Source organism: Diceros bicornis, chromosome 4 (genome assembly GCF_020826845.1).
Source record: "Diceros bicornis minor isolate mBicDic1 chromosome 4, mDicBic1.mat.cur, whole genome shotgun sequence".
In the NCBI taxonomy this organism is placed as follows: domain Eukaryota; kingdom Metazoa; phylum Chordata; class Mammalia; order Perissodactyla; family Rhinocerotidae; genus Diceros; species Diceros bicornis.
The window spans coordinates 43,613,509-43,637,715 of NC_080743.1; the positions used below are offsets into that span (position 1 = coordinate 43,613,509).

Consider the following 24,207-nt stretch of genomic DNA (forward strand, 5'->3'; position numbering starts at 1 on the left):
TTTATGTACACTGGATCCACAGATCCACCTGTCCTCAGGGCCAGATGCCCTGGTCAGCTGTACAGTCATGCCCATGACTAGGTTAAGTCCTAAGGTATAGTCATGTGAGGTGTTCAGACGCTGCTTTCCCTGCTCACTCTCCTGGCTTTGCAGAGGTCTGTGGCCCCATCTGGAAGAACAGGAATGGGGTGGGCTGGAGGGCCAGAAGTTTTGGTTCCCCATTCCAAATAGTCTATTTTTTCTCCCGATTGAGGGCTTTTGTCTTCCGATGGGGGAAAAGAAACCCTAGCTCAATGCCTTTCCTAGGCTATTAATACTCTAAATATGAATACTGTGTAGGCTACTAAGAAAAAAGGTTATCTTTTGTGTTTTAAATATTGAGATTCATGCAACAAACACCCATGCAGCTCTATCGCATCACTGGTACATTTCACTGCAGTGTCGCTGTCGCTGGGCCACAGCACTAGGAAAGTAGATGTCTGCAAACTCCAGTGTAACGAAGAAATAAGACGTGTTTTTGTGACCTTGAAGCCTGCAAAAATGTTGAGATCTGAAGTTGAGAGGTCCCTTGGTTTGTGAGCTTCTCCCCATAGGCCTAAGAGAGGCAATGTGAAACTTGACAATTCACATTTGGTCATACTAACTGTCCCTCCCCCGGGCTTCTCTCACATCGACACTGCAGAGCAAAAACCAAATGCAGCATTTTCCGTTATGAAACATAAGCCTTCGGAGCATCTACTTGGCAACTGCAATTCACAAACCCCAGCCTGTGACACAGAAAGTAATTCCAACACACAGGACTGTGTGTTCTTTTCAACACAAAAATTAGAATGACCTTTCCAATAGTTACCATAGCTTTAAAGCTAAGCCACCATGGTTTTCTTCCATGAAGGGGGAGGTGGGTTCAAATGCAGTGGGGGTGAGGGGTAAGGGGGTGCATCTCCCAGATGCTGTGTGCATTTAATGAGGAAGGAAAGGTGGCACTGATGTGGTGGGTTATGTATTTGACATGAAGTGGTCTCAATGTGTCTTTCTGAAATCCTGGCTCCATAGGCGACTCCCATCTTTGGAAACCCCTGAGCCAGTGATGAAGATTTGCATGAAAGCCATGGATAGATATTCTGTGTTCTAAATCAAAAATCAAAAGATCAAAAGTCACTTGCACAACTATTGCTTTCCATGCAGAACCAGATACACACTGTAGAACACACTGACTACAATGCAGGCTATTATGCAATATCTGCATTAGTTCCATTGAGCTGGGAGGATGTTATCAGGTTTCAATCAGACATCAGTTAACATTTTGGTAATATTCACATAGTTTGTATTAGCCAAAGTGCAGTTGGCTGTTTTCAAGTTTTCCTCTCTAAAGTCCTCGTTACTGTTGTTTACCCCCTCCTGGATCTCCATGTAATCAGACTTACTAATGGTAGAGGCACTTCTACTTTTCTTTAGGTCGGGGGAGGATGGGATCTTTGGACAGCTTGTCACTTGCAAGTACTGGGCTTGCTCCTCTCCCTCTGTCTCCCGGTGGTAGAAGTAGTTGAAATTGGACACTATGACGGGGACTGGTAAGGCGATAGTTAACACACCTGCAATTGCACATAGGGAGCCCACGATCTTTCCCCCAATGGTAGTCGGAACCATGTCTCCATAGCCTACAGTTGTCATGGAGACTACTGCCCACCAGAAGGCATCCGGGATGCTGGGAAACTGGGAATCTCGCTCATCGGCCTCTGCGAAATAGACAGCACTAGAGAAAAGGATGACTCCGATGAAGAGGAAGAATATCAGGAGGCCCAATTCTCTCATGCTGGCTTTGAGGGTCTGACCTAGAATCTGGAGACCTTTGGAGTGTCTGGACAACTTGAAAATCCTAAAGACTCTTACCAAGCGGATGACACGGAGGATGGCCAGCGACATGGCCTGCTGGCCCTGTTGGGCATCCTCTGGCTTCTCAGCCAGCTCCGTCCCCAGTGTGATGAAGTAGGGGATGATGGCCACAATGTCAATGATGTTCATGATGTTGGTGAAGAAGCCGGCTTTGCTGGGACAGGCAAAGAACCTCACCAAGAATTCAAAGGAGAACCAGATGATGCAGAGGGTCTCTACAATGAAGAAAGGGTCAGTGAAGGACGTCGATTGCTGGTACCCAATGGTGCTGTTGGAATAAGTGTGGAAGGTCACTCCACTGCCGTGCATGTCTTCATTTTCATCCCGGAATATGGGCAATGTCTCCAGGCAGAAGCTGACGATTGAGATCAAGATCACCATGACAGAGACAATAGCTATAATCCTGGCAGGCCCTGAGCTCTCTGGGTATTCAAAGAGAAGCCACACCTGTCTCTGAAACTCATTTTCGGGCAGAGGACGCTCCTCCTCTTTGATGTAGCCTTCATCTTCCCGAAACATCTCCATCGCTTCTTCTCCCAGCTCATAAAACCGAATTTCCTCAGAGAATATATCTAAGGGCACATTCACAGGTCGCCTCAGCCGGCCCCCAGACTGGTAGTAGTACAAAATGGCATCGAAGCTAGGGCGGTTCCGATCGAAAAAGTACTCATTTCGGAGGGGGTCAAAGTACCTCATCCGCTTCTTTGGATCCCCTAAGAGGGTCTCTGGGAACTGGGCTAAAGTCTTTAGCTGGGTCTCAAACCGCAGCCCTGAGATGTTGATCACCACCCTCTCACAGCACTCGTGGTCTGCCTCTGGGTCATAGGTGTCCTGCGGGTGCCCAGGGAGGGCAGCAGCCTCATCCGCTGGGTCTCCGGTGGCCACTGTCATAGTTGGAACTGAGAGAAGCGCCTCACGCTACACTTTCCGGCTGCCTGGCGGCAGGGACCTCAGGGTGCTGCTTACGGCCCCAGGAAGCACAGGAGCATTGGCCTGGGCTCCTGCGAGAGAGCCCCAAGGGCTCTCTGAGAGCCAGGAAGACAGCTCTGTTTGGCTGAAAGACAGAGGCAGTTAAGGACATGACACCACTCGGCATTGGCAGCCCAACCTGGATTGCCATTCCTCGTCCCCCATCTCTCAACCGAGTTCAGAAACATCACCACCACCAGCAACAACAAAAACCAAAATTTACTTTCACCTCATAAACTGGCTGGGGATCATAGGGGAGTAGACGACAGTCTCTCACGAAAGCTCTGGAATTGCCCTGCACTGGGGGAAGGTGGCTGGTACAGGCCCCCCTCTGCACCATACAGGCTTCATGGAGCATAAACCCATACTAGAGGCTGGAAGGGAGCCCTCCCCCAGGCACTAAACTAATGTCTTGCAGATACCCGCACCCTGGGAGGTATTCATCACACAGAATCTTAGGCCTGGGTCTCCCTCACTGCACCTACCCCATGACTCTACACATGGCTGTTATTAAATGATAGAGTTATTTACCTGGCAAAGCAGGAATCTGAAGCTCTCCTCCTTGCAGAGCTGATCAGATGGTGCAGGAATCCTAGATACACAAACAGGCTGTCTGACTCCCCATCATGTCTTCTCACTTGAGCTAGAAATAATGGTGAGTCATTCTGGGCAGGAGGGCAGGCTCCAGGTCCCGGAGGTGAGCTCCAGGGCCGGGCTGGGCTGGGCTGGAGGGGCAGCGGTGTGCCTGGCCAGGGGCACGCAGGACTCGAGGACAGCCGAGCCTGAGTCTGGAGCCTTTGGAAGGAAGAAGGCCAGATGCAAAGCTCAGCAAAAGCCGGAGTCCTCCTGGCTGTCTTCAGGGGGTGTGACGTTGCCTGGAAAAAACAGCAGCAAGGTGGAACCAGGGCTTTCGGGGGGCTGGTGCCAAGAGTCAGGAGGGCTCTGGCAGCTTTCCTTCCAGGCCCATCTTCCATTCTGGTGTCACACCTAAGAACTACCCCTCAGCCTCCTAGCCTCCTCTGGGCAGGCTTCCATCAGCTGAAAGCATTTTCTCCCAGGAAACAAGCCATCAGGCTTGGCTGGGCCTGTCTCCTCCAGAGGCCTTACTCGGCTAAGCCAGGTACCCCGACAGTCCTCAGCAGCCATCAGGAGGGACTCTGGGCAAAGTCCTCCCACCCCCAGGTCAGGACACAGCGTCTCCCAAGGGAAGGGCTTCCTACGCCGCAGCCTGACTACAAGCTCTGACCCGGCGGGGTCCTGCGGAGGAAGGAAACGTCCCCACCTCCCGAACACACATTCCTTCAGAGCTCATCTGGGGAGACTGCTCACACAGAAAGGTTGGCTCTACAAAAGCTGGCCGGCTGGGTCCCAGGACTTACTCTCCCTCGGGGATCCCTAGGCTGCAGGATTCCCTTTGAGTGGGGTGGCATTTGAACTGGGCAGGCGCTCGACCACCGGTTTCTCCCCAAGAGAAAATTCCTCAAATCTCCTCTGCAGGGAGCGCAGAAGGAACGCTCAGCCAGCCTGGCTGAGAGGCGGCTTGGCAGCAGCGAGAGGGGGAGCCTGGAGAAAGCCGGCTTCCGGGCTGGCCCCCTGCCGGCCCAATCCCGCCGGCCCCAGGGCAGGGAGGGGTCTGGGCCCTCTCCCCATCTCCCCGGGCTCCGGCCGGGATTCCGGCGGGCGCACACCGCGCTCGGCTCGGCGCCGGCAGACCAGACCCACGAGCTGGCAGCGGCCGAGAGCGCCACCTTAACCCCCTCCTGCCCGGTCCACTGGGCTCTCGCTGTGGGTCAGAGCGCAGCCCAGCTTTTTTGCCCCTGGGGTCCAGCCGAGGGACCACCGAGGCTCCATCTCCACCCGAAAACACTGGAGCCTGAAATCCGGGGGTGGTGAGCAAGCTGCTGCCCCAGATCTCAGCTCCTTGCCAAGCCCGGGGGCTCCACGGCAGCCCACGGCCCCAGGGAAGCGGAAAAGCCCTTCTCTGCTGCAAAGCCGTTTTCATTCCGAGTCAGAGAGGGGAATGCAGCCTGGCCGTCCCAAGTGATTCGCGTCCTACCAACCGGTGCGATTTACCAGACATAGTTATGCTGTCAGCTGCACTTCCCATCACCCGCCAGCCCCTCTCTGCGCCTCCGCCCCGCACCGCGCACAGGCAGGCAGCCTAGGGGGTCCCCGAGCCCTTTCCGTGCCTTCTTCTTCGACAGAGCACCAGCCCCCCTCGCCCGCCCCGGCACAGGCAGGCAGCCGCGGTCCGCACAGGCTCGCCCGCTCCAGACTCGGCCCGAGCCCGCCGCGGGGCAGGCTGCGCCGCCCGGCGCCCCGCAGCCCCTCTGGGCGCCACAGCCGGCGCAGGGAAAGCACCACGCGCAGCCTAACGCCCCGACACCGATTTACCCTTCTGGGTGGGCACCCGGAGCCTCCATGTTCCTGGGTGACCGCAAGCGGCGGCGGGGTGCGGGCGGCCAGCCGGGAGCCCGCTCTGCAGTCCCGCGGGCGGCGCGTGCCGAGCGCCCGGCCGCCGCCCGCAGCCGCACCGCGCCACGCAGCGCCGCACCTGGCCCGGCAGCGAATTCGAATTAAAGGGGCCGGCGGGGGCCAGAGCCGGAGAGGCGCGCCGCGCCGACACCACCGAGCTGGCCTCTGAGTTGGGCCCCCGGGCCTCGGCCCCCACCCCACGAGGACAACACCCCATTCTTTGGCAGAGCCCAGCTTACTAACCAGAACCTCGTGGAGAGCTCAGCTGGGTGCTGCCGGGGCCGGGGAACGGGGGGCAGAAGTTGAAGATCGGTCATGAAAGGCTCCTGCCAACATAATGAAGTAGGCGAGGAGGAAACAATCAATAGCAGCTATCCCAGGCCCGAGGAGGGATCCAACCCCGCGGGAGATGTGTTGCTATTATTACGGTGCTGCCAGACAGAATCTACAGAACCCCTCCTGGCCCTCTCGCACCGGCTCGCTCCCTCCTCCTGCTCTGCCTCCTCACCTCCCTCTTACCCAGCCAAAGCTTTGGCTTCGCAGGGGAATGCAGCAGGTGCGGGCCGCAGTGTGGCATAAACTCGTTGCTGTATTCGCCCCCACCGGGAGGAGCCGCAGGAACAGGCAGAGCTGCAGAGCCGACCATCTCGGCTGCCTCCCCACAGGGCCGGGCAGGCTGGAGTCGTGCAGCTGCCATAGCGAAGAGCCAGTTACCCACAAAACAGGCCCCCTCACAGACCTTAACAAAGCCAGGTGGCCCACGGGGATCCGAAATTGGGAGTGCAGCTCATGGCACCCTGGGGTGGGCAGAGGAGGATGACCTTTGCTTTTGGAAGAATATATGTGGGAAGTCCAGCCTGCCCTCCGCTCAGATGGTGGATCTGAGAGGGTCCAGGGTGCTCTTGGGAGCTCTATGACAGCTTCAAACTGTGGTTCCTTGAGCCCAGACTGCGGCACACAGGACCCCTGGATGCAGAGGGGCTCCAGTCCTGGGGAGACTCCTGCTGGGCCCTTCTTGCTCAGACAACCCTCCTCTCTAGGCCTGTAGCTTGTGATGGAAGCTCTGAGAGCCCACAGGGTCCAGCTCTGTGGGATTCCAGCATTTCATCAGGGTAGTCTACCAGGTATGGTTTAAGACTAGAGGCCAACTCAGAGCTGCAGAGGATGGTCTGGGAGGGCAGTGACCTCAGTGAGCTCTGGGAACGACAGATGACTGTAAGGCAGGATTGGTTTGGTTTAGGGCCCCTAGAAGCTGGGCCATCAATGTCCCAGCCTGAGTATGGCCTGGAAGTTTTGGAACCAGCCAGACTGGGACTTAAATCCCTGCCAGGTACTAAGCAATTAATTCACGTCTCTGAACCTCAGTGTCCTCATCTGCAAAATGGGGATACCTCGCAGGCTGTTGTGAGGGTTGTTTATGTAAAGAGTTTAGCCCCCAGCAGACACTCCACAAATGATGGTTTCTCCACTCTGCTTCCCTATGAAACTGCCCTCCTAACTCCAGCCTCCAGCTCAGCTTTTGACTGTTTCTCTAAGGGCTGGATCACCAGGTTTTGTGGCCCCATTCCCTCCGCTTCCCAGTTTGCCCCACCCCTCACCTCCTTCGCCAAGCTGTCCTCCAGAATCCTGCTCCACACTCCTCCCCTGACCACGCTGCAGGGCTGTTTTTCCTCCTTGACACATTGGGTCCTCATGTCAATTAAAGCACAATAGTCTTATCCCTTTGATGGGGTCTATATATTTTCTTTGCCCCCCTTTTTTAAAACGAAAGCCATGGACGGAAGAAAGCTCTTGAGGGAGAATCAATAATCGTGCTAATTGGTGACGTGCTTACCATGTGTCAGACACCATGCTAAGCACCTCTAGCCCAGTGTGTGTTTAATCCTTACAGCTCTATGAGGTCGTTTCTATATAAGTACCATTTCATGGAAAAGGAAACTGAGGCAGAGAGAGGTGAAGCAACCTGCCCAAGATCATGAAGTGGTGGCTCTGGCACTTGAATCAGGTCTTTGTGACTCTGGGACACACACCCTTAGCCCCCACCCCACACTGCTCAGGTAGAATGAGCAGCCCTTGACATTCATTTCTCTCTTTGGGATCGTCCTCTGACCCTGCTCCATCTCCTGATGGGCCTCAGGGGTGTGTCGTCCTGCCTCCCCCCTTTAATGCCTGATCTAAGTGTGAACAGCAGCCAAAAGAAATTAGCTAAAGAAAGAAAGAAAGAAAAAAGAAAAGAAACATAACAGTTGTCCAAGGGCACACGGTGTGGCTTGGCCCTGGAATGTAACTCCTGGTTTGGCGATGCTCTGTGAGAAAAGATCGCGGGCCCAATTCCTCGCTCTGGCACTTGCTAGCTGTGTGAACTTGAGCAAGTTATTTAAACTCTCTGAGCCTCAGTTTCTTAATTTGTCTAATGGAACAACAAAACTACTTTACCAGGTGGTAAGGATTAAGTGAGTTATGAACAGAGGACAGCCAGCTGGCTTACCCTAGGGGTTCAGTCACTGTTAGCTCGCTTTCCAGCCCTAGAGCAATCCCCATTTCTTATTTTTGGCTGCAAAAGAACGGCTGGAATGCCCCTTGATCCCTTCCCTCGGGTGGGTCAGACCCCCAAAGACCACTCCCCGCCCCTCAGTCTGGTTTCCTGCTAGGGCCATACCTTGCCTTCAGCAGAGGGAAGGACCAGTGACCACCACAGTGAGTGACCTGCCCCTGCCCAACACAGGAAAGTTGTTGGTTCCTGTGCTTGTGACTACAGTCACTGGGAGGAGGAGTCTATGATGGTGCACCCACCCATGCCCATGCCCACCCTCCCAAGGCTCAGGAGGGAGGGTCCTTTATTCTTCCTGCCACAGCTCATGAACACAGAAGACTACATGAGCTCCCTTCTCAGGTGTCACTCCCAGAGGACCAGCTCTCCTTCCTTGCATGACTACCACCTCAGTTGATGTTTGTTCCTCCCCCAACCCACCTACCCTGGGTGCTGTGGCGGCACAGCCCCCTCTAGCCCACGGAGGCGGGGCAGGGAAGCACGGAATGCGAGCCCAGGCACTGTGCTGACAGCTTTCCATAGGTCGTTAGATTTCATCCTTGCAACCACCCACTGGGAAAGATGCCATGATCTTCATCTTACAGCTGAACGTTGAAGCTCAGAGAGGACAAGTCGCTGTCCAGGGTAATTTAGCCAGTAAGCGGTGAGGCTGGGACAGAACTCAAGACTGTCCGACTCCACTAATCACTATTCTGTTCAGCTGCCTGCTTTCGCTGTTAGCCGGAGGCCGGCCTCTGGGCTCAATTCCTGGTCTTAGGAACAGGGGTTCGGTCCACAGAGCTTGCAGACCCTTAGGGCATATCCACACATCCACTGGAGGCTGTCCAACCTGACGGAGGTCTGTTGTAGAAGCTGTCGGTGCTGGTGGTGATTAACTGTTCACACCAAGAGAGTTAAGGGAGTGGGGCAAGACTCAAGACCTGAAGGCTCTGCCTTCTGGGCCCTTTCCTGGAGCAGCTCTGCTGGCGCTTCTCACATTTACAGGCCCAGGGCCAAGCATCCCTCACCCTGGCACAGGGGCATGCAAGGCAGAGCATCTGACCATGGTAGTAGTCTGGCCTTTAGTCTTAGCATGCAGAGCTGTGTGACCTAAGGTCACTCGCTTGACCTTTCTGTGTAGCAGTTTACTTGTAAAATAGGAAGAATAGCATTTGCCTCCTGCCACCCTTGCTTCATAGAGTTAAAAGAGAGAGAGGAAGGAAGGAAGGATGGAAGGGAGGGAGGGAGGAAGGAAGCTAATATTCATTGTTAGTGTGTATTAAAATCTCATTTATTAGGACCAAAGAGGAGAGTAGGTGTGAACGTGCTTGGAAAAGCAAAAGCCTGGTCAGTGTGGAAGAGTACACCACTCTTGTGATTGTCGTTGCTGCTGCCCTCATTGTGCCCTGCCAGTGTGAGTCATGCCTGATGTCTGAGGACTTCCTCCGGAAGTAGAATGAGCATCCATTCCAGCCCCCTCCTTACCTAAGGGCTGCCTCCTACAGAAAGTCTCCTACAGGCAGTCAAAGGCTGCCTCCTGCAGGAAGCCTTCTGAGATTAACTCCAGCTGCCTCTAAGGAACTCCTGTGTGGAGGCCCGGCCCTTGACTCCTGTCCTTAATTAGCTGCTACATGCTCATCCCGCTGTACTGCAGATCTTGGCCAAGTAAAAGAGCACGTTAAGGAATGGCTAAAGGGGGTGGACCCTTCCTCCTGTTTTGGAGCCACTGCTCTGTGTCAGGCACTACACTGGTGTCTCACCATCAGGCCCCTGCTAATAACGCCCAAAGGCAGAATAGCATAGAGGTTGACATAGGACCTCTGGTGCCAGTGAGTCCAGGGCCTAGTCCCAGGCACGCCACATGTTAGCTCTGTGACTCAGTTCCTCACTGTAAACTGCAATTGTGTGGCTGGAATGTAAAGCCCTTAGAACAATGCCCATCCCACAGCAAACACCAAGTGTTAGCTCTAGCAGATCATCCTCTGGGCATTGGCACCGTGGTCTTCTTCTCTATTAGGGATGGAAGAGGCAGAGCTTATGATGAGCTGTGACAGCAGATGCCTTTTGTGCTCCCGGCCCCATCCCCTTGGACCCCTTGTAATTTCAGCTGCCTGTGGAGGACGGTTCCTGAGCACGCTGGCAGTACCCCCCCTCAGTCACCGTGTCTTGGCTTTTCTGACTCAAGGTCCTTTCTGAGGCTGTGGTGGCTCACTCAGGCTGCCCAGGGTGGCCTGGACATTGAGGAAGGCAACTCACTGCTCTAGCCTCCCATCTGGAGAGAGGACAATTCATGTTCTACAGATGGCTGCTCAGACGGCCCCCATCTGTATGGAGTCCCGATTGCTCACAGAGGCGACCAGCTCAATCCCGTGAGCCAGCTGGCCCGAGTCAGGACAAAGTACGGAGGACCCAGCTCCTTGGACCTGTGCTCCAGCTGAACCAGCTGCTGGGCCCTGCCCACGGCTGGTTCCTGGGTGCTCTGTCTTTAGCTCGGCCTCTCTCCAGAGCTGCAGACTCGTCAGCCCCTCTTCCCAGGCCTGCTTCTCCCTCACGTTCCCCTTGTTGGGAGAGACACCACCTGTCACCCTGTTGCCCAAACCCAAAACCTGGGAGTCATCCACCCTCTCACCCTGACCTCCCACATCCGGTCCAGCACTTGGCCTTGGCATCTGTTCACTTCTCTCTGACTCCCTCTCCCTCCTCTGCTACCCTGGTTTAAGCCACCAGCAGACATGATCTGGGCCACTGTAACCTTCCAGGTCCTCTGCCTTCAGACTAGCCATCCCCTCCCCACCATGACTCTTCTCCCCACAGTTGCCATAGTGATTCTCCTGAAGATCCTCCTGAAGTGCAAATCTGATAATGTTGCCTCTTCAACTCCTCACTGGCTCCATATTGCTGTGAGACAACCTATATTTCCTAAAAAGCAAGCATAGCCCTTTATGATCTGATGTTCCCCTGCCTTCTTCTCTGTCCCCCGTCCTAGAAGTCTATACTGGCGTCAAACTAAACTGCTTTGAAGGCTCTAACTGGCTTAAAACAGACGGTTTATGTTAAGACCCGAAGTCAAACAGGCCTGGAGTTGAGTCCTGGCTCTGCTGCCTGCCACTTATGTGACCTCAGGTGGGGCATTTTTACTTTCCAAGTCTCGGGTTCCAGTCTGTAAAATGGGAATAACAATGCCTAATGCTTGCTCCCAGGATTACATAACACAATGTGCATAGGGTGTTTATCTCAGCTCCCGACCTGCTGAAAGGGCTCAAGGAATATGAGTTTCCAGATGGCTCCAGGTGTTCCTGCATTGGCTCTAGCAGCTTCCTCACCCAGAACACCCTGCCCTCCACTCATCACCCCAGTAACTCCTTTTCTAACACTCAAATCATGTCACATCCTCCATGAAGCCTTTCTGGACCCTCTCCCTGGTCTCTGCCCACCAATTCCATGCCTGCACACTGCCCAGGGCACAGGCCCATCACACTGAGTTCTGAGGGCCTGTCCCTGTCCCCATGCTGCCTTCCACCAGGCAGGGAGCATCCTGAGGGCAGGGGCACGTATCTTCTGCCCGCATTTCTGTGTCTGGTCCAGGCCAGGTACAGAGCAGCTGCCCCAACAGTGTTTGTGAACCAGCAAATGCCGGCAGATTCACAGACTCCGTGGCGTCCCTTAGCTTACCCATCTCTCCCTGCCTTTCAGCCCCTGGACTTGGCATCTCTGGAAGGCCCCTGCTTCTGAAGAACCTGAGTTGCCACAGGACCAGTCAGGAGCTATTCCTGACTCTTGCCTAACAGTCGGAGAGGAGTCAAGAAGGAGGGCTGGCCATACACCAGCCACCCCCAGGGGGAGGAACACACCCAGGCAGCCCCCACATCAGAGAATGGCGGTGGGGAGGATGGTTCCCCGGGGGGGGGGGTGGCTCCTCTCTGTTTCACAGAGAAGTTAGGTTACTTGCTCAAGCTTACACAGCTAGTCCAGGCAAGGGCCAGGGTTTGAACTCAGGCCCCAGAACTCATGCTATTAACGGTTCTGCATGCTGCTCTCGTAGCTTCAGCACCGGGCAGCCTGCGGGCTGGGCTTGCTCTCGCCCACCTGCCACTCTGTGCTTGTGCTCTGCAAGGATTCCTGAGGACTCTGACTCAACGCTCCTCCAGCTTCTGCTCGCACGCCTTCAGGGTCCGGGGCTTGTTGCCTCCGGCCAGCCTCATTCCAACTTCGGGCAGAGCTAACTTTTTGATTGCCTTTTGTTGACCTGGAATCGTCCTTCCTGAAGCCTTCACTCCGGGGTCTTCACTCTGTTTGTGGCTATAAAGTGCCATCTTGTTCCCCCCGCACCACACACACACACATCGTCACTGGACAAAGTTGAAGAGAGTGGCCAGGAGCCTGCGGCTTCTCTTTCTCTTCTTTGAGGTCATCAGTCCCAGGCTCAGCTCTTCCTACTATGCCGTGGTATGAGGCTTTGCATCACCCTGTCATTCTCTGAAAATCACTCTTTTAAGTGTCCCTCACACTGAAGTCCACAGAGGAGAGCACTTTGACCCAGGTGTGGCCCAATCAGCCCAGAAGCGGGGGCCCTGTCTCTGCTTTTGCCCCACAGATGCAGTGTAGCACACACGGCGTCCTTAGTGTCCACGTCTCGTGGCTCGTTGATCTGGGCCTGATAACTCCTCTCACCCCTGTGTCCTTCTCTCCTCTTCATTACCTTTGCGCAACAGAGAAGGAGAATACAGCAGACCAGCAAGAAGCAAATTGAGATCATGGAAAGACCATTGGCCTGGCAGTTCCAGCCCCAGCTCTGACACTACCTGCGCAACCTTAGGGCGTGTGGCCTTGGGTAAGTCACTTCCCCTCTTTGGGCCTCAGCTTCCTCCTCCACAATGGGAAAGCTGGACCACATGATCTAAATGATCCCTTCTTGTTCTATGACTAGTTCTTTGTCTTAACCCTGGGTAAGGAATTTGACCCCATGCAGACAAATGGACATATTTCATTTACTCTCTGCTAGTATCATATAATATACTCCTAGTATAACTGAGAGGACCTTGAGGATCAGAGAGGTCATGTGACCTGCTCGAGGTCACGTGGCTCTAGTAAGTGGCAGAGGTGGGGTTCGAGCCCAGACCTCTTTGAATCCCAAGTAGGCACTTCCCCCATCACGCCTCACTGTTTAAAAACGGAAAAGGGAGGAAGGAATTTGGGAGATGCCAAATCACTTTGAAAACAAGTCCTGGAAAAATTCAAAACAGTGCAAACCTGATGCTCAGTGCATCTTAATGATGTTCTCTGAGTCCAAGAAGAGTCGTTCCAAGGGGAACTCAGGGAGTCTTCAGTTCTGAGGCCCCACAGCAAGGAGACGGGCTTTCACTGCGGGGAGATGGTTCAGTGAGACATGGGGAAAACGACGGGCTCTATGGCACATGTGATGGGCTAAGGGACTCAAAGGAGACCTTCAAGAGCAGGGCAGGGGCCTGACTGCCACACTCCCCCAGAATGTCAAGGAGGTAGAATTAGCATTGGAGTGAAAGACTGGACGAGAAAGTGTCAGATAACAAATACATGTTTGTTGAATGGAATGAGTGCTGGTCTGGCGAGCAGTAAGGTCTCGTCCAGGGAACTCAGACCTGGGGTTCCGGATGACTTAGCCTCTCTGACCCGTCTTTGAAGAAGGGGAAAGGGAAGACAGAGGATGGAGGTGATCGAGACATCTTGGCAACTTCCTGTGTTGCAGAGCCAAGGTGCACCTGGAAAAGTGAAGGGAAGACAATCTAGGAATGGACAAGGGCCCAGGGGCATGAGGGATGGCTGGATGGAGGGACAGGGAATCTGGAACTGGTGGTTTCCGCTACCCCTCCACTCTCCCAGCCAAGTCACCGCAAGGCTGCTTTTGGCCTGAAATTCCAGGATCATCCAACAGTGCTACCCAGTGGCCATGTGGGAGAGGTGCAGGGAGGTGCCCAGGGGAGCAGAAACTAGATGGGAGAAAGGAAAGTACCTAGCCAAGTCAGATGAAGAGAAAACTCTGAGTTTCTTCCTGCCTTGAAGATGTGGCACAGGGCTCCCACGGTCTCTGGGCCTAGGCAGCGCTGTTCTATGAGGGTCTCGCACGCTCCAAAGGGCTTCCTCTCTTGTCTGAACTCTGGCTCTTAGAATCTGCTGGGTTAAGCCAGGGTTTCCCTAATCCGTAGATCCGCAAACCTGCCTGGGTGTGGACTTGAGAAGGAGGAGTGTCTGCAGCCCCTCTCCCAGGCCTCCTTTTTTGGGATGACGAGGGCTGAGAATGCAGCTGCCAGCTGGCCCTCCCCGCAGGTGCATCTGGTCGTGGCCAAAGTCACAGTTGTTGTCAGGTCAGCAGGTGGGGCAGCAGTGGAAGGGCTGGAAGTCACTTCTCAATGGACCACATACCACTTCCCTTGTCTTCCAGCTGTACCCTCTCTAAGGTTCATGAGCTTTCAGGAAACAGGCAGTTCTCCCTCTAAGAAAGGGGGGACCCCAGAGTTAGAATGTGCCACCATTCCTCAGAAACACACAATGGAACATGGGAATGACAGTCTAATTGAAACTCTCCTCTCCAGGCTTATGTGATAAGGATAATACCTAACAGAGGTGGGTATTATTTTCACTCCCATTCTATAAATATAGAAACTGAAGCTTGGTGAGGTTGAGTAACTTGCCAGTGGCCACACAGCCAGTAACCAGCTGCAAGAGGCAGGAGCTGAACCATGGTCTGTCCGACTCACAAGCCCCAAACTAGGCAGGAGCCAAGCACCGTGGGGGACGCCAGAGCTTGGCACGTATAAGGTGCTCAACAAATACTAGTTGAATAAATAGATCCTTCCCTAGAGCTGGAGAGGGAGGCAGAGTTGTCAACAATTGACTCTAACTCAAGGCAGGGTGAACTGGCTTACATTGAGGAATAAAGCACAAAAATGCGTAAGAAAAGGAGAGCCTTCATAAAGGGTGGGGCATTGAGAGGTGTCTCTAAGGAGAATGTGCAAAGGCCCTGAAAGGGGTGTTGAGGCAAGGGTTTGGGCTTTCTGCCTAGCACCCCCTCCTCATCCGTCCATCACCCCCTGCAGAAAGGCTCTCTGGAGCAGCCTGTCTCTAATAGCAGCCCCTCGCTCTGCACCTCACCTAGCTGCATTTCCTGTCACAGCATTTCTCTCTACCTGTCCATCTGCTGTACACTTATTTGTTCTCCTATTCCCCTGCCACTAGAGAGCAAATTTCAGGGGAAGGATTTTGAGGGTTTCACTCTTTCCTGTGTCTCCAGTGCCTGGAACGCTGTGGATGCTCAATATATATTTGTGAAATAAACGCCTAAAGGGATGAGTGAATTCCAGGACAAGGGGATGGGGACAGAAGCAGTCTCACCTGTCCCGGGAATACCGAGTCACACAGTCAGACTGGAGCGAGCAGCACGGAAGGAGACGGGGAGGAAATGTTGTTGGGGGAAGATTGGGAAAAGCCTCAAATGTCATGCTAAAGAGTTGGATTTATTTTGTCCTGTAGGCAATAGCGAACCATTGAGGTTTTGTGTAGAGAGTGACAGGATCCAACCTAGGTTTTAAAAAGATAACTTAGGAATGTAATGTAATTTGTAGAAAAATTTTGAAGGAAAATGTAGTGTAATGGATGATCTGAGAGTAGAGGCAGAAAACCAGTAAGTAGCAGCTTGCTTCTCCTGGTGAGAGATGACAAGGGAGGAAGGGATGAAGGCAGTGATGATGGTAGGAAAGAGAGAAGCATCAACAGGGAGCCATCATACGGGGGCCAATAGGATTCAGTGGTCAGTGAGATGGGAGAGGGAGATGGAGTGTGGTGGGGCCTTTGACCAAGAAAGGGACTCAGAGGGGTGGTGTGTGCCTGTGCAACCGTGCATGTGAGCTCACGTGTGTGTTGGGGGACGGAGCTCACACGGTGGGCAGTTCTGGCAGACAGGGGGGTTTGCGGGCTGCTATGACAGGCACGCCATTATCAACTAGGCAGATGGCACTGCTGGCCTTATGCTCAGGAGAGAGGCCAGAGGTTGGGGATGGAGAGTTGAGAGTTATTATCTGGACGACTGGAGGGGTATTTGAAGCCACGAAGGAGAATGAGATCCTCCAGGATGAGAGTGTAGATGGACGGAAAACAGACGAGGACAGAAGTCTTTAGAACACCCACATTATGGGGAGAAGGAAGAGGAGGAGAATGAGGCAGTGGAGTCGTGGTCAGAGGGGCAGGAGGGGGGCCTGAGAGCAGTGTCCCAGACAGCTGCATCTGGGCCAGGGCCTCACTGATGCACTCACCTCATCTGTGGATGGGGCTTTTCACTCCATCTGAGCCCCATAGCCCTCCCCCTCCTCCCCACACAGACGCATAGAACACGGTGAGTCTGAAACCACTGCGTCCCTCCTCAGGGTCAACATTTGTATTACATCGGGGTCAGAACTGCTACTTCATGCAGGGATAAATAATTTATTAGTAGCATCTGTAGAGCTAAAAATAATACTTTTTAAAAAATTGGCAAAGACTCATTGGAGTTTTATCCAAAATAGCCTCGTCCTTCCCATTCATCTGTTTGAAAGAGTGGACTCTGGTCTAGAGATGAGACCCAGGATCCAGATGGGGGCCCTGGGGAGGCGGTGCCAGGGGAGGTTTTGACCTGGGTTTGTGAGGTGGAGAGACCTGCACTGGCAGAGGACAAGGGGAGGCAGTGCTGGTCACTGTGTCTGCAAGGGGACGTGGTGGCCCCTCTCTCACGGGGCTCACTGACTGGCGGAGGAGATAGACCTGCTGGTGTTGGGTGATGGGTGTGAAGATGCCCTGGGAGCCTGGCTCACTGTGCTGGGTGGCTGTAGGGGTGGAGGCACAGGGAGGACTCAGGACTCAGTCCTGGAAGGTAGGGTCCGGCCTACTCCTTGCTGGGGTGCGCAGGATCCCACACTCCCACAGGAGGACCAGCCCAGCCACAAGGAGAGCGACCCCTCAGCTTGTGATAAAAGATTTTTCTCTTCTAATTCTTCTCTGGAGAGTCTGAGGAGTCCCCCGCCCCCGAATCCTAACCTCCTCTCTGCTTTGCCATTTGGTCAAGGCAGGGCCCAGGAAGATCACCAGCACCCTCTGCTCTTTCTCTTTGGAATTACTGCTCTGGAATTATTGCTTTCCTTTGGGGAGGTAGGATGGGGGAGGTGTGGCCCTCTGATGAGGAAGAGACCCAGGAGGGTTATGAAAGAAACATAAGGAGAGGATGAACAGGCTAGAGAGCCCTGTGCAGGCATACTTAACATCACTATTTAGACAGCTACATTTGCATAAATTTAGACAGCTGAACATCGTTACTTAGGTAGCTCAAACCTGGCACGTCCAAGGCGGAACTTTGGTTTCTGCACCCTCACCCCCACACCTGACCCTCTCCCGTCTTTAATTAGCAGCACTCGTCACCCAATTGCTCAGGCCCAAACCTCTGGAGACAGCCTTTGACTAACCCCTCAGGAATCCTTGTCTCTACCTTCAAAACGTATTCTGAATCTGATGTCTTATCTCCTCCTAGGAGCAATCCAGGTTCCAGACACTCATCTCTCACCCGGGCTCCCAACAGGTCTCCCTGCTCCACCCCTGCCCCAGGCGGAAGCCACAGTGATTTTTAAAAAACATAAATTAGGTTGTATCACGCCTTTGTTCAAAATCCAACGGTTGTTCACCGCCCTTAGAACTAAACCCACGGTCCTTCTGTGGCCTGGAAGACTCTGCGCCATCTGTGCCCTGGATCCCTTTCCAGCCACCCTCCACGTTCACTCCGCCTGGGCCAACTGCTTGCTTGCAGGTCCTCAAACCCAGCAAACACAGCCCTGCCGCAGGGCCTGTGCATGGGTTGTCCCCATCCCCTGAAAGACTCTTCCCACACACATTCTCATAGCTTCCTCCCTCCCTTTATGGGGTCTCTGCTTGCACATTCCTTCCTAGGACACGCCTGGCACATATTGGGGGAATAAATGAATGAATGAATGATAGTACCTGTATTAACCCTGTGCTTGGCACATAGGAAGCACTTAATAACTAGTATGTAATAATAGCCTGGTCTAAGCTCTCGTCTTGGCTACGCAATCTGTTCCCACCTCCAAGGGTCCTACTGGCCCTACACAGACAAGATGGAAATCAGCTCTGCAAAGGCCAGACGCATGCGCTGCCCATAGCCACCAGAGGGCGCCACACGCGGCGGCACCTGTACACTGCGGCACAGGCTGCGGCGGCTGCAGCAACCCCGGAGGTTGGAGCCACCCTCCCGCCTCGCAGCCCCGGAGAGCCGGCAACCGGATACCACGGGCGGGGTTTCTGAACCAGCACCTGGCTCCCTGCTTGTCCGCTAACGCAGGTCCTGAAGGCTTTTAAAAAAAGGCAGGTGAGATTTTGAGGGTTACAAGTGGTTTTTCCCACCTTTTGTCAAGCCCCAAACCTCAGCAACTCCAGTCACCCGAGGTCACGTCACTGACAACAACCGCCCCCCCCATCCCGCACTCCTTGCTACAAATACAGAACCCAGAAACTGGAGCTTTAGTGAGGTTAAGTAACATACTCTCTCTGTCAGACAAACCCGTCTAAGCACCTCTCACCCTCCCGGAGCAGCGTTCCAGCCTCTCCAGGCTGACTTGGTCCTAATCTCCTCCTGGGAGGTCACTGCTCCATGTCCACATCTCCCATAGCAAATACGGCTGTGGACTGTGATGGTGCGAGCTTTCTGAGAGCAGAGACTGGTTGAATGAGAGATTAGGTACTAACTTGGTGAGTACCCAGGGCCAGGGGGCTCCTGTCAGACTTCTCAGCCCCCAGGCCAAGTTTAACATCTCTAGCATCCACTCTCACTCTTTGTCCTCACATATCCCTGTCCCTCCTCCAGACCTTCCCTCTCCCTCTCCAGGTGAATCCTGTGAAACCTGCAGGCCCTCAGTGCTGGATGGCATCTTAGAGGTCACCTCACCTTTCCTGGGCACATCCAGCATGCTGGGAACTCACTGCTCACTACCCCCATCCCCATCCCAGGTCCTCAGGTTGTGGTTTGGCCCATTGGGAGTGGTGGGAATGTCTTCCTGATGGTAAGCAAACTCTGTCTCCCAGGCACAGCTGCCCACTGTCTCGCCTGTCTTTCCTGCTGCCTCTTCTCAGGCTGAATGCTGTGACACTAAGAAGGGGCCCTCACTTGGCAGAGGGCCAGGGGGTGGGACTGGGCAGGACAGAGAGTGAGGTGTGAACTGCTGGTCTAGCCGACGGATGTCCTGAGGTGAGGATGTGAGGGAGGGGTTGAGTACAAGGATCAGGGCAAGGCAGCATCTGAAGTGGGCTCAGTCAGTCTCCCAGGTGCTCCCATCCTCCACATCGCTCCTGCTTTTCGGTCATTCCCACTGAAAGCTCCTTTTAAAATATCCTCCCCACCCACCCCCAGATGCCCCATGTGTTGGATCACTTTGCCTGCAAAGCAAACTGCTGTGATTATGTAACGATGAGTGTGTCTATCCACTGTCAACAATGTGAACATTTATAACAGCCAACAGAGCTTCTGGCCAGAATGAGAAGCTGTGGACTGCCTCACTGAAGTGTGAGAATTCAGCCCAAAGTAAAGCCACTTGACATTCTGTTTTGCCTGAGCAGCCTTGTTACAAGTAAGGGTGTGACTTTTCCTTGGGCTTTTTGAAGTTCTAAAATAACTGAAATGCCTCAGTATTATCCCCTTGGACACCCAGTCTCTCAGGATTCCTAAGTGGGGACACTGGCTTTGGTGTCTGACTTGCTCTGCCCTGCAGAGTCTCTCCCACTCCTTAGAATGCTGCTCTTTGCTGGGTGAATAAGGGTCACTGGCTAATTTTTTAAAAGTTTCCATAAAAAATGAATTAGTGGGTTAATTTGAACCTTAGCTTTTGCAGGCAGCATAATGATTTAGCCCAATAAAATACAGGTGTCTCTGGCACATAAAATTGTATGTACAGCATGATTATAACTCCATTAAAAACAATAACTGGTAGGATTTCCAGCTATGGCAGAGTGAAGAGGTTGGCAGTTCTTCTCATCCAAAAATTATGTTAAACTGGACAAAATTGTCAAAAGAAAATAATTTCAGGGCTCTAGAAATTGATCAAATACAAATAACACATTGAGAAACGTTTATTCATGAAAAGCTGTTGATCTTCTGGTGAGAACAATGGAAGTCTGTAGTGTTCTTGCTCAGGGCTGCTCTCCTCCCTCCAAGCTTGGGTTGGGTAGAGCTATCAGAGTATGGCTGGCCATGACAACCAGCACTTCACTGATGTGAGAGGCTGTCTTGATTTGGAGAGGAGGGCAAAAGTCTCACGTTCAGCAGAGTTTTCAGTAAAAGTAGCAAGCTTGGTTTGAAACAAATGGGAAAGCCCACAGCCCTGCTTGCTTGATGTTTCATGCTGCTTAAATTTCCAGAAATTGAACAAGAAAATCTGGAAATGAAATAGCCTCAGAGGGACTTGATAAACTCTTCACACGTCTTAGGATGACTGGGGGACTGTGCTTATGTACAAGCAAGTTATGGCAGGACCTAGTAGAAAATAAAAGCTGACTTAACAACCTGCCTGGGCTTTGAGTGTGCTCCCAACCCACGCCCAGATCTGTTGGTAGAGGGTGGAAGCCTTACTAGCTCAAGGTGCTTGAGCACAACCTCAGACCAGTCATTGGCTGATCACTAAGCTATGCAGACGCAGGGATGACCCCTCCAAAGATAGGCTAAAAAAATAAAAATAATAATAAGAAAAAAACTGAGCAGAGACATCAGTGGCAGCACATTGCAGAAAGACAGATAACCACAGGTTAAGTCCAGGCAAGTTATTCAAAACAAAACAAAACAAAAACAGCATCAATCCTCAGAGGATTGATACCAGTACACACTATCAACTATAATCAAAAAGACTGACCATACCAACTATTGATGAAGATGTGGAGAAATTGAAACTAAAACATTGTTAGTGGAAATGTAAAATGGTGAATCCGCTTTGGTAAATAGTTTACAGTTTCTTTTAAAAATTAACTCTAGCAACGTGCTACTAGGTATCCATCCAAGAGAAAAGAAAACATAGTCCACACAAAGACTTATGTGAGAATGTTCACAGCAGCACTATTCATAATAGCCACAAACTAGAAACAATCCAGATGTCCACCAACTGATGAACAAACAAAATGTAGTATATCCATACAATGAAATACTATTCAGCAATAAGAAATGAATGAACTACTTATACATGCCATGACACAGATGGGCCTCAAAACATAATGCTAAGTGAAAGAAGTCGGACACAAAAAACACATATTGTATGATTCTACTCATATGAAATTTCCAGAAAAGTCTTGTGTATAAAGGAAATAAAACAGATCATTGGTTGCTGTGGCTTGGGGTGGGAGTGGGGATTGACGGCCAAAAGGTAGGAATGAACATTTTGGTATAATGGTTGTATAACTCCAAATTTACTAAAACGTCATTGAGTTTTAGACTTAAAATTAGTGTACCTTATAGTGTGTTAACTATAAAGCTCAATAAAGCTCTTAAAACTATACAATAATCACAATTGCTACATGTGCCCAGAAAAAAGACTGGAAAAAATACACCAACATATCAAAAATGGCTGTGTTAGAGATTCTGTTATGAGTAAATTTTTTCTTTATTTCCTATATTTTCAGTAATCTGTTTGTATTACATTTTTAATGGTAAATATTAAAATTTAAACAACAGTGAATTCAGGACTATTTTATGAAACCACAAATAGTGGCAAGTCTTGGAGGTGAAGGTTGAGATGGGAGAAAGGTCTGATAGGGAAGGCATTTTTGTTTTGGAGGTTCTTTCTAGGGCCCAGAGTCATCCAGAAGTCAGGAAATCAAAAGGGCTAGGACTGCCAATCAAGAAACATTAGAATCATTTTGACTTCTTCTTCCTCCTTCCTTGTTAAGACTTCATCACCAAGCCTTGACAATTCTTCCTTTAGAGTGATGGTGCTTCTGTGTCTTTGCCCATTCTGGTCCACTCAGTCCTTGGACCATTGCAGAAGCATTCGGGTGGGTCTGCCTACCTTCAGTCAGCTACCTCTTCAATCCACCCAGAATATTCTAAACACAATGTTTTATGAATGGAGAAAAGCCTCACTAATTATTATGCCACACTGTAAAACCTCAATAATTAGAACAGCGTGGCGGTCCTGAAACATGAATAAACAGACCCATGAATAAGAATAGAAAGTCCAGAAATAGCCTGAGTACATGTATGAATTTATATATAGTTTACATACATCTCACAGTGTTGGGGGTAGGGATGACTTTTTAAGAAATGGCATAATAACCACTGGGTAGGCATCCGAAAAAAGATAAAGTGGGATCCTACTTCATGCCCTTCAACAGTGTAAACTCCAACTTAAAGATTCAAATGTAAAAAGGGAAAGTTTATTACTCGAAGAAATCATGGAGGAATGTTTTATTATCATAAAGTGGAGAATATCTTTCTATATATGACTCAAAATACCAAAGCAATAAAAAATGATAAATTCAACTACAAAAACAACAGAAAAACTTTTGCATAGTAAAAATTACAGTATGCAAATGACAAACTAGGAAAAATATAATAATCAACTAATGATCCAGACAAAAGGTTTATCTCCTTCATATATAAAGAGCTGAAAGAAGTCAATGAAGAAAAAGGTAAGCAACAGAATAGAAAAATGGGAAATGACCATGAATAGTCAGTCCACAGACAAGGAAATGCAAATGTCCCTTAAAATGTGAAAAAATATGTTCCCTCACTCATAATAAAGTGGAAGGTATTTTAAGACTACACTGACACATCACTTTTTTCACCTACCAGTTTGGCAAATATTCAAAAGTTTGACCACACACTTTATTTTCTGGCCTCTGGAGAAATAAGCGCTCCCATCCGAATGTTGTTGGTGAAAGTGATAATTGGTTCCACTCCCATGGAGGGCAATTTGGCAATAGCTTTCAAAACTACAAATGCATTTACGCTTTGACCCAGCAATCTCATTTCTAGGAATTTATCCTATGGATACACCTGAGTATATCAAAATGACATATACACAAGGTCATTCATTGCAGAATGATCTGTAATAGTAAAAGACTGGACATGGTCCCAGTGTCCATCACTAGGGGATTGGTAGAATAGACTATGGTATATCCATATATGGAATACTATGCTGCTATAAAAAGAGATTAAGAGTTTCTCTATGTTTTGATATAGAAAAAAATCTCTGGATATATTATAAAGTGAAAAAAAGGCAAAGTGAAAATAGTATATTTAGTATGCTACTTTTTGAGTGCAAAAGTCAGTGGAATAAAAATATACATTTTTTTTGTGTTGATATCTGCACAAAATACGGGAAGGATACACAAGTAATTAATCTCAGCGGTTACCTGTAGGGGTTATAGAATGCAGTGGTCAGGGCAGAGTGAGAATGAGACATCTCAATGTGTGTCTTTATTTATTTATTATTTTGATTGTTATTTTTTTAGTCACTTTATTTTTTTTGCAGTAACATTGGTTTATAACATTATATAAATTTCAGGTGTACATAATTATATTTCTATTTCTCTCTATATTATATTATGTTCACCACCCAAAGACTAATTACAATCTATCACCACACACATGCCTAATCATTCCTTTTGCCTCCTCCCTCCCCCCTTCCCCTATGAAATACTACTATTCAAAACAAAAAATAAAACTTTTAAAAGTTCGCCATTAGTGGATGTTAAAAACACACACACAAACAACTGCTTTGAAATATCATTCCCATAGTCCACAGGATCAAGTATGAACTTGTAAGCCTGCACTCAAGAGTCTCAATTTCCCAGCTTTATCTCACCCCTCAGCTCTACGCAGGCCTCAGATTCAGCCAAACCAGGCTGGTCCTGAGTCCCTGAGAACACCACATGCTCTGGGACCTGAGTCTTTGTTCCACCTCCCTGCATGGAATGCCCACCTGTTTCCACTTAGTTAATAATGTCCAAGGCCCTCTTCCTGCTTCCCCTGTGAAGCTTTAATAATAAGAAGAATGCAATGATGATGATGATGATGATGGTGATGGTGATAACCACTGATGACTGGGTACCTACTGCACTAGGCACTGCAGTAGGTGCTTTATTACATCTCATGTTATCTTCCCACCAAACGTGTGAAGGAGGAATTGCTCTCTTCTGGAGAGCCCTGGAAACTGAAGCCAGAGATGGAGCAACAATGTGACCCAAACTTCAGTGTCTGGGGTCACACAGGCCTGGGCTGGACTTCCAACTCAGCTCCTTGCTGGCTCTGTGATTTTGGAAAGCGACCTCATGTACAGAAGCTTTCATTT

General features: G+C 50.8%; 1 protein-coding gene across 1 annotated transcript; it reads right to left on the reverse strand.

The window, feature by feature from the left end:
- Window positions 1–60: 60 nt before the first annotated feature.
- On the reverse strand, window positions 61–3,930 carry KCNA2 (potassium voltage-gated channel subfamily A member 2). Its single transcript, XM_058538754.1, has 2 exons — window positions 3,394–3,930; window positions 61–2,947 (listed from the first exon to the last, which is right to left on the reverse strand). Exon 2 carries the CDS (start codon window positions 2,782–2,784, stop codon window positions 1,285–1,287), a length of 1,500 nt encoding a protein of 499 aa, XP_058394737.1. The 5' UTR covers window positions 2,785–2,947; window positions 3,394–3,930; the 3' UTR covers window positions 61–1,284.
- Window positions 3,931–24,207: the final 20,277 nt, after the last annotated feature.

Bases quoted from the DNA above. Each gene is read 5' to 3' on its own strand.
- KCNA2 (XM_058538754.1), bottom strand. From the start codon at position 2,784: ATGACAGTGGCCACCGGAGACCCAGCGGATGAGGCTGCTGCCCTCCCT.